A 13,009-nucleotide genomic window follows, 5' to 3' on the forward strand; every position below is an offset into this window, starting at 1 on the left:
CTTGGAATCTTTCGGTTTTCGGTTTTCGACATCCAAGCCGGCTCCCTTTCGTCCTTGGGCGGCTGGATGCCTTGGATGATCGCCGCATTTTGCCGCGTCTTGGCGTCCGGAAGGGATGTGTCAGGGAGCGAAGCAATTGCGTCAGAATAGATGCAGCTGAGCTCCTGGACCAGCTCGTCCCAAGTCCGGCACGACAGGCCAGTTGTGTAGTTGAGAGAGAGGGGATGGAAAACGTCGCCTTTGTCTGGGTGTAACCGGATGGAGAGCTCCGAGGGATTCAAGCCACCCAAACATCGAGAGATGGCAGCTTTCCGCTGCACAGACACCTCCACTAAAATCTAACGGTTTGGATGGTATATTCTAAGATATCCTTTAATCCAACGGCTGTGATGTATCGCTCTTAACCTTTTATTTGTTTGTAGTTACCACTAATATAAACTGCGTTTAAAAGTTCATTCTCATTCACTATTTCTAGCTTGTTGTCTAGCGTCTTTCTTGTTCAAATGGTGAGGAAGGCTTGCATATGCTGGCAGGGTCATCGAGAATTCAATGGCACAACATTGTGTGTGATTGATAGATTATGCTGAAGTGACAACTGATGAGAATTTGGTATATATGATCGAATTGGTAAGCTCAATGGCATGTTTGTGCTGTTTGTGTGCTACTGGAGCAAATCAAATATATATATCTTCCCTTCCACAAAATTTGATTGCATGAGTACAGTGGAGATGCACCTAAGTTAATACTTTTTAATGATCTGTTTGTTTAAGTCTGTAATAATGGATTCCATTGATTACAAGTTTGGTTTTGCTTCTTTACTATGATCTAGTACCAACTTAACAACACAGTTAATCTTAGGTGAGATTTTGAGGAGAGCCACTCTCACTAGTAGATTGTATAGTGTTAAAAAAAAGGAAAATAATAAAATGGTCCAGAAACTCAACACAGTTAATTTAATAATAAAATAATAAAATAGTGTTCATGTTAGGGGGCGACCCTAACACCGTATTATTCTTAATTGAAAGTCGAGGCGGATGGGAATCGAACCCAGCAACCCTTCACAATAGAACATTACAGCGTGCATGCTATAACCACAAAGCCATGAACACTGGGAGATAACAAAATATTATTTCAGCACCTCTTATTTGAAAAACAAGATTTGGAATCCATCTGATTGTCCACGTGGACGACATCCAGGGGCTGCGAGGCCAGAGGATCCACGCGCGGATCCTGGAGAGCAGCTACTGGCCGAATCAATACCGTCTTCATCCGGCATGAAATCAAAGATTTCTTCCTCTGCTATTCACTGCTGGAAGGGGAACCCATGGAACGTCCTGTCATTCTGGGCAGTAGATTCGTCCAGGACACGAGATCCTTGGCCGGCGTTTTTGCCCAAGCTCGATTTCGCTGCCACAATTTGCCCCTGCTGCGCGAGAGCCATTATCATCGAGTTCCATGGCGCTCTGAGACGCAATCAAACATAGACTCACACTCTCGGATGCGGGATGCCGCCACATACGCGGTGACCATCGCGTTCCAGGAGACGATAATCGAACAAGATTGACGCCGCATCGATCGAATGCCCTGTTCTTGCTGCTCGCATTTGCCAGCGAAAGGGAATATCGCGCGATCCAAGAGCCTGAACCCGGCGCGGCGGCGTGGATCATTCGGGGGGATCGGCACGAGAGAAGATTTAGCTCCAGCAACGCTGCCGAGAGCGACTTTGCGGAGAAGAGAAATCCCTCGTTCATACAAAAAATTTTGATTGGGTCTCTGGCTGTGGGTTCGAACCTGTGACCTTGCCAATATATTTTTTTATTCTAGCCAGATATCCGGCCATCAGGTTCCCGTCCAAAGTGTACACTAATTGCTTCTTAACGTATACCATAATGTAAACAGCGGCGCAAGAGATTTTCGTTTTGTGGGCGCATGGCGCGCAGCGCGTTGCTGCTGTCAAGCTCAAGAAAGAAACCATTCTCTTCTCGATGGAATGAAACTCTCACTTTCTCCATGCTCTGGCGAGGCCATGGCAAACAAAACGGGTTGGATGGACTCTGCATCTCAATCTGAGCAAGCAGCTGATGCAGAAGCTATTTTTGAGAAACAAAGTATAAGTATGCTGCAACAAGAACCAGCAACATCCGTTTAAGATATTGTTCTGGAAGATGGCTTGTCTGAGCTCGAGTTTGATTTGATCCCGGCACCATGGTCCCGGGAATCTATTCTTCACTTGGTTGTCCAAGCTGGAGGTCCATAGGTTTGGATCCTTTCAAATCCTCGGGGCGTGAGACTCTGGAGCTCCAAGTTTTGATGCCTTCTCTTGGCAATAATATAATATATTGCTCTGAAACCGTGAAAGCTTACTCACCCGCAAACAAAACTCCAGGGTTGCACCAGACATCCAATAAACCTGTGAGAGCCTTGACCAAGCTCAAACTCAATCAGCTCAGAGCAAGCTTTCTCAAAAGTTTCCAAAGAGCAGATGGCATAACACAAAAAACGTATACCAGGTCACCAACTCATCTCATCACAAGTTGCGTTGTGGTCACTCCACGCCTTGGATGTTGATGAACTACAGGCCTCCATTTTATCTTGGAAAATGCTCGAGGCCAAAGGGTGGCGAAGATGAGGAATGAAGCGATCTGGACTGGACAAGAGTATAAACAAAATGAGCACGAGAAGAACCATACATACCGCGGAAAAGCAGTGCTTGTGCTTGTGAGCCTAGTTTGAAGATGTCTGAGACTGAGAAGAAAGACCATGCTGCTCGACTCATAGAGCACGCCCGGAGCAGCACACCGCCCGGGTAAAGAGCCCCCTGGATCGAAAATGTGCAGCAGTAGCGTATAATGGCAATGGCGGTGGTTTTCCATGGCATCGTTCTTGAGCCTTGATGAGGAGGTGCCATCCAGCGAAGATTTGCAGGAAGGAGGAGCGATCTCCAGCGGTGGGCGCCTGGGCGAGAATGCGGTGAGCACAGATCTGGGAGGGGGAAGGCGCATCCACGAGGAAAATCGTCTCCAGCGGCCTCGAGGTTCCTTGCTAATCTGGTCATAGAAAGGTATGGAAAGTGCGGGCGCTGGAAATCTTCCAGAAGATGAAAGATCGAGGTTCTTTCTCGTGGAAGATTGCGATCGCGGCATTTGCCCTTGTTACTCTTTTTCGAGCATCCAGACAGCAGGGGTATGGCCTCCTCCAAAGGCCGTGGTTGATTTACCCTCCAGCAGTAGTCTTTCAACCAGGCCTGGAGCGGGCCTTCTGCCAACTTAAGTCGAGGTTCCTGGTGTTTCTCACCATGTGTTTCTCACCTGGATCTCCGCCACATCGCCATTGATAGCTGCAAGAATTCGATCGACGAGCATTTGCTGGGCAAATGGGTTCCAGAAGAAAACATTTCCATCTTCCATTTTGTGGAGGACACCCAAGGCATCCGCGGTGCGCCCGCACTTTCCATACATTTCCATGATGAAATTCGCGAGGAATCTATGACGATCAGAGCAGCGTCTCCTCCTCGTCGTCAAGAACAATGCGATGGAACCATTCGTTAACTACAGGTAAGCTTCGTCAAAATAGCAAATGTCGCAAGGACAGCGATAGCAGAGGTGACGCTGCCACCATTTGGATAACGATACGCTGCTCTGCACTTTTGCTCGCATTCCAACAAGGAAGTTCCTCACCCGAGAAGCGCTTGTCTGCTGCGCTTGGCTGGATGATCCGGTCTGGCTCAAACCAAGACAAGCCTTCAAACAATACCTCGCAAAGCAAGCATCACAAGCATTCTTGTGATTTAAAGCGGTATTTATATACTCTTGTCCAGATTGCTCAAGAACGCACAAGAGACTGTCTTGAGCTTCATTCCTCACCTTTGCCACCTTTCGATTTTCGTCAAGCGATGTGAAGAGGTGTGAAAACTCCTCTTCACTGGAAATCTGCTCGATCTCCAAGGGCAGAGAAGAAGCACGAGAAAACGAATGCTATGTATTGATAAGAAAAACGATGGAATAGAGATAGGTATCCACAATTCAGATTCCAGTTCTAATTGCTAGCATATACTATATGCTGTGCATGATTTAATCTATGGCTCCGATGCAGCCCTGGGTTCAAAGTCGGAGTCCCCTGAGCCTGGGTTTTTAGTTGATACACTCTGCTCCCCTGACAGAACTAGACACCGTCCTCGGTGCGAACATAGTCAGTTTCCATTGCTTGTTGTTGCTGCTGCTCAAGTCGATAGAGGCGATGTTTTTGCTGCGGGAGTGTAAGCTCGTGGTTAGGGACACTGTCTGGTGGATCTGTCCCATCTTCCTAGAGGTCGGCTACCTCAGCCAGCAGGGCGGTATGATTCCTCGAGCTTTCAGTAGCGAGTGTTGATCTCTTCGTATTTGAATTTGTAGGTGAATTCATGAGCTGTTGATGGGGTTGATGGCTGCTTGGAGACGATCTTCCTGATGTCCTAGAGGTCAGTGCAGATCTGCTTCATCTCTTCGAGCTGAGCATCCAACTGGTGGTTTAAAGGCTCATAGAATTCCTTCTTAATCGCTCCCTGGAGTCTTGCTTGAGAAGATGCTGTGCAATGTCGGCTCGTGTTGGGAAGTAGTTTGCTTGCTCGTGGTGCATGCGTTGATCGAGGGCTTCAAACAACTTGCGGGTGTAGTAGCTTGGGTCGCGAAGTTTATCTTCATACTCCTTCCTGATCTCGTCATAATCATGGCCTACCTGACTCTGTGGCTGAGGCATAGCTGCTGCTCCTACTCCTGCTCCGTGATACTGGTATTTCTCGCTGTGTTCTTGGTCCCGGGAGTTGAGTTTGCTTTGTTGGATATGGGTGACGTGGTCGGGCCAGATTCTTTGAGGTGGTTGGAGATGAGCTTTTCAGTTTGATGGTGGATGAACGGCCCAGATGTGGCGCTGAAATTAATTTATCCATTCGGAAATTTTTCGCTTGGAATTTTGTTGAAGGGGCGGAATTTTTGTGAATGCTGGTCGTGGTATTTGCTGGAGGAGGCATGGTTGTGTGTTCTTTAAGTGATTGGTGAAGGTAGTCAATGTTTTCTTTTGTGGAACGTGTCGAGGAGGTCGAGGCGTTGAGAATGTTGTTCTCAGCTGGTGGAGAAATTGAGTTCAGGGCGAGCAGCTGACATTTTCCTTTGGCGATGTTGATGTGTTTGTGAGAAATTGTTGGTTTTGGGGCTGATTCGAGTGGATGCGGGCTCTAGGGTGAGTGTGGATGGTGGTGTGAGTTATCTTCATTGTCGCTGATGATGAGGTGCTCTCAGATCAGCGGTGGCGGCGAAGTGGAGTTGAATTGTTGGAGTGTTTGTTGCTAGAGCTGGTGTTGTTGGAGTGAGTTGAGCCTGATTGTTGAGATGTTGGCTTCGGTTTCTTGCTGGGAGTTGCTCCTTCTGATTCTGACTGGTCTTCGGAGCTGTCACTTTGTTCTGTGGAGTTCATTTGGGTTGTCCACGGTTATTTGTTGGGAAGAGCTTGGTGTAGAGCAATCAGCAGTGGGAATATTACTGTCCGCATGGTCTTTTTGTTGAGTGTGGCGAGGATGGTGCGGTCGAGAAGCTTGAGAAGGAGCTCATGGAGATGATGAGCCACGTTCACACGTTTGCCGTCAAGTAGAGCTCTATAGACTTCTACTCTGCACTTGCCAATGGTGCGATCTATTGGGTGAAGTTCGTAGTAGAGGAGGAGGGCTTTGAGGCGATCCATATGCTGCTCCTCGATGTCCTCCCATGTGAGCTCACCGGTAATTTCTCGATTGGCCTTGATGATTTGCTGTGGAACTTCTCCTGAAAATTTGAACAGTCCCTTGTTGGAGATTTTGAAAACGGAGGCGATTCTTGGTGATTTCGTTGGTGCCGTCGGTTATGGTGCCGTTCTTGGGGTTGAAGGAGGCGGCCAGCTTCCTCGCTAGTTTTTGATCAAGGTGTGTTGAAAAGGCCTTGTGGAGGAGCTCGAATCCATGGCCCTTGAGCCAGGTGGTTGTGTCGTTGCTGGGAAGCCTAGGAATATGGTGTATGACGTATCTGAGGAGCTGGGGTGGATGAGCTGGCATCTTTCTCTTCATTTTCTATGGTCGAAGTGCTCACTCTGTTAGGGTTCTTGAAACCTGTAACTGTTGGTTGGCTGATTGTGTGGTGCTTGATTGTTGGTGATGAATGGTAGAGATTTGTTGACGGAATTGATGTGGTTTGATTTGGCTTGATTGCAGATCAATGGTGGATATTGCTGATGAAGTTAACTCAAGTTCAACTATTGATATTTGCTCAGGTGGCGTTGATCCAACAGTAGCTTGGGACTTAGAGATTTTTGCTGCTGTTTATTGCTGAAGTTGGTGGATGAGTTCGTGTTGAGTTGAGTTGAGTTGAGTTGTGTCGAACTGATTTGAGTTAAAGTTTGTCTGCTGGGGTGAGTGTCGATTGTTGGTTTTGGGGTGTTTGTCAGTTTGGGTCGGAAATTTGCTGAGGTGCTGATGCTGAATATGTCGACGTGATATGGTCGAAGCTTGTTGAGGTTGACGATCTCAATGAAGTCTTCAGCGAGTGTGCTGACTTTGGCGGTGCCGTTGGGGTATAGTTCAATGATTTTGAAAGGTCCTTGCCATTTGGTGTGGAGTTTTCGGCCAAGTTTGCCGATGGGTCCTCGGTATCAGACAACATGATCGTCGACGTTGTATTTGGGAATGTTATACCGGGATGCTTGTCAGTCATACCGAGGTTTTCTCTGTTTTTGGATGGCGTGAAGTGTCTAGAGGGCGTTGAGTCAGAGTTCGTCAAGATGTTCGAGTTGCTGAAGCCTTTCTCGAACTGCATGTTGCTGTTGCTTTTGCTGTGGCATGTCAGAGAGGTATTGCTTCGGCCCACTTGGTAGTGTAATCGGTGGTGATGATGATGTACTGATTTCCTTGACGGGTGCTGACTTGGGGTCCGACGAAGTCGAGTCCCCATTTCTGAAATGGTGCCATTGGGAATGTTGGGTTGAGTTGTTGAGTCTGAGTTTTTTGGCAGTAATCGGTGTCAATGACATGTGTCGCAGAATTTGTAGAATTCTTCAGTGTCATGCCAGAGTGTCGGCCACCAGAGGCCGGCTTGAAGAATCTTCCGAGTTGTGGTGTCAGTGGTGAAGTGTCCACCGGAAGGTCCATTGTGAGCTTCCTTGATGATTTGAGTTGTGCTTGGCGGCTTGATGCATCGGCGAAGAATGTTGTCAATTCCTAGTTTGTAGAGCGTGCCTCTGATGACTGAGTATCGTCGGGTTTTAGCAACAAAAGTCTTCTTTTGGTCGGACATAGTGTACTGATCTGGAACTTTTGCTGAGTTCAGGTAACTGAAGACGTCGTCAAGCCAGGTTGCTGGTATTGAAACTCGGAATAGGTTTGAGTCAGGTAAGTCATCAGTAAGTCTTTCGGGTTTGTCGCTGGTGGTGATCCAGCTGAGATAATCTGCTTGCTCGTGATTTTTGCTGGGTTTGTGGATGATCTCGAAGTTGTATTCTTGTAGTAAAAGGAACCATCTTAATATTCGACCAGATAGTATCGGCTTGTTGATGAGGTAAAGGAGTGCCTTGTGGTTGACAAAAAGGACAACTTTGGTTGACAGTATGTAGTGTCGGAACTTTTGAAGTGAGTAGATCATGCCGAGAGCTTCTTTCTTGGTGGTGGTGTAATTTCGTTCAGCTGGGTTGAGTAGTCAGCTGGCATAGTAGATTGGTTGATCTCGGTTGTCATGTTGAGTTTGGCTGAGAATTGCACTAGTGACAATGTCAGAAGTGTCGACATGAATGTGGAACTTTTGTGTCCAGTTGGGCTTGGAAAGGATTGATGCTGTTGTTAGTTTGAGTCAGAAATTGTCGAATGCTTGTTGCTATTCAAACGTCCATGTCCATTGGGCATCTTGCTTCAGTCCATTGGTGAGTGGTTTGGCAATGTGAGCGTACTTGTGGATGAATCATCGGTGATATCCGACTTTGCCAAGGAAGCGCTGAAGTTCTTTGTCGGGGTTGAGTGCAATGTCTTTGTTCTCCTCGCACTTGTTGAGGCATTTCTCCAGGCATTCAAGATGTCGATCTTCCGAGCTGAAAACGCTGAAGTTGTCCATGAAGACTCTCATGAAGTCAGTGAGGTATTCTCGGAAAGTGTTGGTGATGAGCCTTTGGAAGGTGAATGGGGCGTTGTAGAGTCCAAAAGGCATTCGTCGGTAAGCATAGGCTCCCCATGGACTGATGAATGCTGTCTTGTGCTGATCTTCGGCAATGTAAATTTGGTTGTAGCCAGAGAAACCATCGAGGAAGGAGTACATCTCGTGTCCAATGACTGCGTCAAGAACTTCGTTGGTAAATGGTATCGGGAAAACATCTTTTTCAGTGGCGTCGTTGAGCTGTTTATAGTTGACGCAGATTCGAAGTTTGCCATTTTTCTTCGGCACAACCACCAATGGTGAAAGCCAAATCGAATTCTGAATCGGGTAGATGTACTCGACTTGGAGAAGCTTGTCGAGTTCTTTCTTTACTTGTTCCATCAGATTCAGATTCATCCAGTAGGCTGCTTGTCTTCTTGGTTTTGAGTCTGGAAGAAGGGTGATGGTGTGAAGGCTGAGTTTTGGTGAAATTCCCTTAAGGTCTCGATAACTCCAAGCGAACAAGTGTTTCTTCTTTCGGAGAAGATTGATGCCTTTGTCTCGAAAACTTGCCGAGATGTCGGTGGCCGAGTACAATGTAGTGTTCGTTGCCGTCATTGGCAAGGCTGAATTATTCGAGTTTTTGGTCAGCTGGAATTGACGGAATGTAGGCAACTTTGTTGTGGTTGTCGACTGTGAATGCCGGTGGCGCTTCGAGTTTTGTATCTCGAGTGACTGGATTTTTCAGTGCTGATGTAATCGGGGGTCGTTCTCGTTGGAAGTCGGCGACAATTCAGAAGAGGTCGATCTCGGCCAAAGGTTCGAGATCGGGGTAGGCTTTGAGAATTTGTTGTTCTTCATAGTCGTTGAGGCCATCTTCGAGATTATATTCTTCCAAGTCAATAGATCAATTGTGGCTGGACAGCGATTTGGTTGCTTTTGTCGACACAGTCTTCGGTCCGTCTGGTCCGCGAAGGATAAGATTGTCATTGGGCCAATCTTGATAAACTTGGGCAGTTCGGAGCCAAGGTCGACCGAGGAGAATCGAGTATTTATCGGTCTGCTCTGGTAGTTTGAGGACGACATAGTTGACTGGTATTTCGACACCTTGAATGGTGGTGTTGACTTTTCGGATGATGCCTTTGGGTTGAATAGATTAGTGGTTGGCCATTCAGACATTGAAAGGTGCTAGGTGGACTGGGCTGATGTTGAGTTGTTGAACAAGACTTTCTTCAATAATATTAACGCTAGAGCCGCCGTCAATTATGGCTCCTCGAACAAGGTGTTTGTCGAGTCGTAGGTCAATTGTCAGAACATCATTGTCACAATCGCCTGGTTGAATCTCGGTTCGAAATGTGTCAACAGCTGTCTGTGTTGAGTTGAGTGTGGGCGAGTCTGTCAAAGTGTTGGTTGGTGCAGATGTTAGATCGGTGAGCTGTTTGGTGAGGTAGGGTGCAATCTTCAGCAGTTGGCTGATGGTGATCTGAATATTTTGGTTGAGGATAGTCTCTGCTACTTCTTGGATTTTGTCGAAGTTTGCCGAATTGTGTTCTGGTGTCAGTGTCGATGTTGGACGATTTGTCTGTCGGTTTTCTGGTACTGAGTCTTGGCATTGTTGTCGAGCTGGTGATGGTTGAGCTTCATTGTCAGAGTCTAAAATCACTAATTCAGGTGGTTGTAGAGCGAGTTGCCGTTGTATCTTGGCAGCTAACTTCTGCTTCTTTTCCCATTCCCGGAGTTTTGTTGGGCTCTTAGGGCCTTTCTCTTTACTATCTCCGGAATCTCTATCTGGTTGTTGTTGTTTTTCTGCTCGAATTTGTGCTCGGGTTTATACTGCCATGACTTGAGGATCTGAGTCATCATTGTCGGCATAAGGTAGTTCGTCGGTCTCGACCATCCTTGTTGTTGGTGGTTGCTGCTGGTTTTGATCTTGTTGTCGAGGAGGCGGTGGACCAAGTCTCGGCGGACCGCCTTGGTTTTGAAGTCGAGGTTGCCATGGTCGGTTGTTATAGTTGCCTTGGTAGCCGTGGTCTTGATAACCTTGGCCTTGGTATCTTCGGTTTTGGTATCTTGGGTATTGTTGGTATCCTTGGTTGTAGTTGTCTCGGTTTGCTGGGTAGTTCCAGTTCAGCGGGTGTTGTTGATCGTTGTAGTTGTTGTTGTAGTTGTTGTTGTAATTGTTGTAGATGTTGTAGTGAGGTTGATCATTCCATTGTCAACTCTGGTGTTGGAAGTTGTTTCTCAGCGGTCTCCAGTTTGTCGGAGGTGGTGGATGGTAATTGTCAAAATTTTGATTTAGATATGGTTGTCGAAATTGCTGTTGGGGATAGTTCGAGACTTGTCAAACTTCTGGAGAATTTCAAAATCTGCAAGTTTTGGCATCATGACCTTCTTTGGTACAGATCTGGCATTTGGAGATTTGGAGCTTGCAGTCACTTGCCGGATGTCCTTCGTTTTTGCACTTAGTACACCAAATTCCAGATCGAAATTCTTTGATGTCGGCCTTGGATTTTCCCTTGAGCTTGTTGATTGTTTTCTTGAGTTTCCGAAGTTTTGACTTGGTGCTCTCTCCAAGTTCATCGTCGGAGTTGTCGTCGGAACAGCTATCAGAATCTGAGTTATCTGTGTCATCTACTTGTGCTGTCATTTGTCGAGCTTGAACATCTTGAAGGGCTCTTGCGAGTTCGAGATAAGTGGCAATGTTGATGTGTGTTGCCGCTTCTCGGAGGGATCGTTAGAGTCCTTGCATGTACCATTGGTAAAGCAATGTTTTGGTGGCACTGTTGCCGCATTTGCTAGCATGTCAAGTGAAGGTTTGAATGTAGTTGTCGATGGATTGACCAGACTTCTACTTGAGTTTTTGGATCTTGTGAAGTCGTTGGCTTTAAGTGAGGGAAGACTTGAATCGGTCTACGAGCTTGAGTGCGAGGTCGTCAAAACTTGTATTTTGAGGAAGCGTTTGAGCCCATTTGTTGGCTCTCTTTCGAAAGGGTACATCAGAAATAGTATGGAAGTTCAGTCGTCTGGCTGCTGATTCGGATTGCTTCTCGGAACTGTTCAACATGTTTCTTGGCATCTTCTGACTTCAGACCATGAAATAGTGGATAGGAGACGTGTCTTCCAACAGGTATGTTGGCGACGGCGGTAGTGACTGCCATTTGCTAATGATATTTTTGTAGATAAAGGTTGCTGTTGTTTTCGCTGTGGCATGTCGAAGAGGTATTGCTTCGGCCCACTTGGTAGGGTAATTGGTGGTGATGATGATGTACGAATTTCATCGACGGGTGCTGACTTGGGGTCCGGCGAAGTCAAGTCCCCATTTTTAGAATGGTGCCATTGGGAATGTTGGGTTGAGTTGTTGAGTCTGAGTTTTTGGCGATAATCGGTGTCATTGACAGGTGTCGCAGCGTTTGCAGTAGTCTTTATTTTCATGCCAGAGTGTCGGCCACCAGAGGCTGGTTTGAAGAATCTTCCGAGTTGTGGTGTCAGAGGCAAAGTTGTTCTTCTAAATTGTCAAAGAGTTCTTCGAATGTATAGTTGTGTGGTGATTGTGGTTGCTGTGGAAGATTGTTGCTGTCGTCGACGATTGGTTCGTCGATCTCGTTGTTGTTGGATGATTGGAGCTGTTCGGCAGTTTGGTGTGAGTTGTTGACGTCAAGTGCTTGACTATTGGACAATTCAGGTTGTTCATCTTTACTGCTGTTGACTTGGTATATCGGAGTGCGACTGTAATTGGTGAAGTCAAGTTGTTGTCTCGTCAGCGCGTTGAAGTTGAAAGCGTGTTCGAAAGGTCTTGTTGATAGTGGGCTTCAGTAGATGTTGGAAGCAAATGTGGGATATATTGGTGTTGTGAATATCGGTCAGTATGGCGAAAATGGTGCTGGTCTGGTGAAGTCTGTGAAGCTGGGCGGGAAACTTGGTCATTCGTCATCATTGTAAATGGGGTTGGTGGATGTACCTTTGAAGTGGTTGTATGCTGCTTGAAAAATGTTTTGTTGCTCGGGTGTAGTCTGTGTCGACTGCTCAAATGTTCGGTCGGGCTCAGGCACTTTGGTGGGTGCCGTCGAGGGTGTTGATTCAGGCTTGGGCACTTTGGTGGGTGCCATCGAGGGTGCTGCCAGTGGTGTGTCCAGTGGTGTTGTGTAGTCGTTGTATTCTTCGCAGATGTCCAATACTGGTTCGTCGGAGTTAGCTTGCAGTAATAATTTGTGTCGGATGTAATTCTCTCTCTTGGAGGGTCTAACAATTTGATTCAACTTCTCTTAGTCTTTCTTTCTCTTTGTTTCTAAATTCTTCAAATCTCTATCTAAACTTCGGCGGTCTTCTTCCGAGTTGCTAGATGTTCTTCGTGGTTTTGGATACATGCATTCTTCTACTGGTTGTCGGTGTCAGATTCGTGTCTGCAGTCAATCATGCAGTTTGGGCAGAACTTCGGGAAGACTGTCGTCGGGCCAATTGTGGATAAAGTCGTTGTGAGGTTGTTATTTCTTTTCTGTGCAAATATTGACGGTGGTGCGTGTTGGGTTGGGTTGTGTTCAGCCGAGTTGTGTTGGGTCGAGTGTGCTGGTGCAGTATGCAGACTTGTCTTCCACTTGCTGGTGCCGAGATGGAGTTTGATGAAGAATTTCGGATATTTGGGTTTGTCTGGAATGATTTCTTTGATAATGTCGTCGAGTTGTTCGAGTCCGGATTGGGCGATGGCGTGATTGGCGAGAGTTGTTGCAGCGAACGTGTTGATTTTGAACCGAGTTCGGACTGTTGTTTTGGTGCTGAGCTGCTGACTCTATCGGAGGGGTTGTTGAAAAATTGGTGGTGCGTTGTCAAGTTGTCCCTCGACAAGTTCTCTGGTACTGGGTAATAGAGTGATGGGTTCATCGTTGGTGTAGGTTCTG

General features: G+C 46.8%; 2 protein-coding genes across 2 annotated transcripts in view; one reads left to right on the plus strand and one right to left on the minus strand.

Annotated features, from left to right (window-relative positions):
• Positions 1-968: 968 nt before the first annotated feature.
• Positions 969-1,756, minus strand: LOC112342282. Its single transcript, XM_024663848.1, has 2 exons — positions 1,491-1,756; positions 969-1,426 (listed from the first exon to the last, which is right to left on the minus strand). The coding sequence occupies exons 1-2, from the start codon at positions 1,749-1,751 to the stop codon at positions 1,304-1,306; spliced, it is 384 nt and encodes a 127-aa protein (XP_024519616.1). The 5' UTR covers positions 1,752-1,756; the 3' UTR covers positions 969-1,303.
• A 1,169-nt stretch (positions 1,757-2,925) lies between these two features.
• Positions 2,926-13,009, plus strand: part of LOC112342286 — a 10,911-nt gene continuing 827 nt past the window's right edge. The window contains exon 1 of the mRNA XM_024663860.1: positions 2,926-3,061. The gene's annotated coding sequence lies outside the window, so the exon portion shown is untranslated. The remainder of the gene's footprint in view (positions 3,062-13,009) is intronic.

The sequence above is a fragment of the Selaginella moellendorffii genome, unplaced genomic scaffold (assembly GCF_000143415.4).
Source record: "Selaginella moellendorffii unplaced genomic scaffold, v1.0 SELMOscaffold_104, whole genome shotgun sequence".
NCBI classification, from domain to species: Eukaryota; Viridiplantae; Streptophyta; class Lycopodiopsida; order Selaginellales; family Selaginellaceae; genus Selaginella; species Selaginella moellendorffii.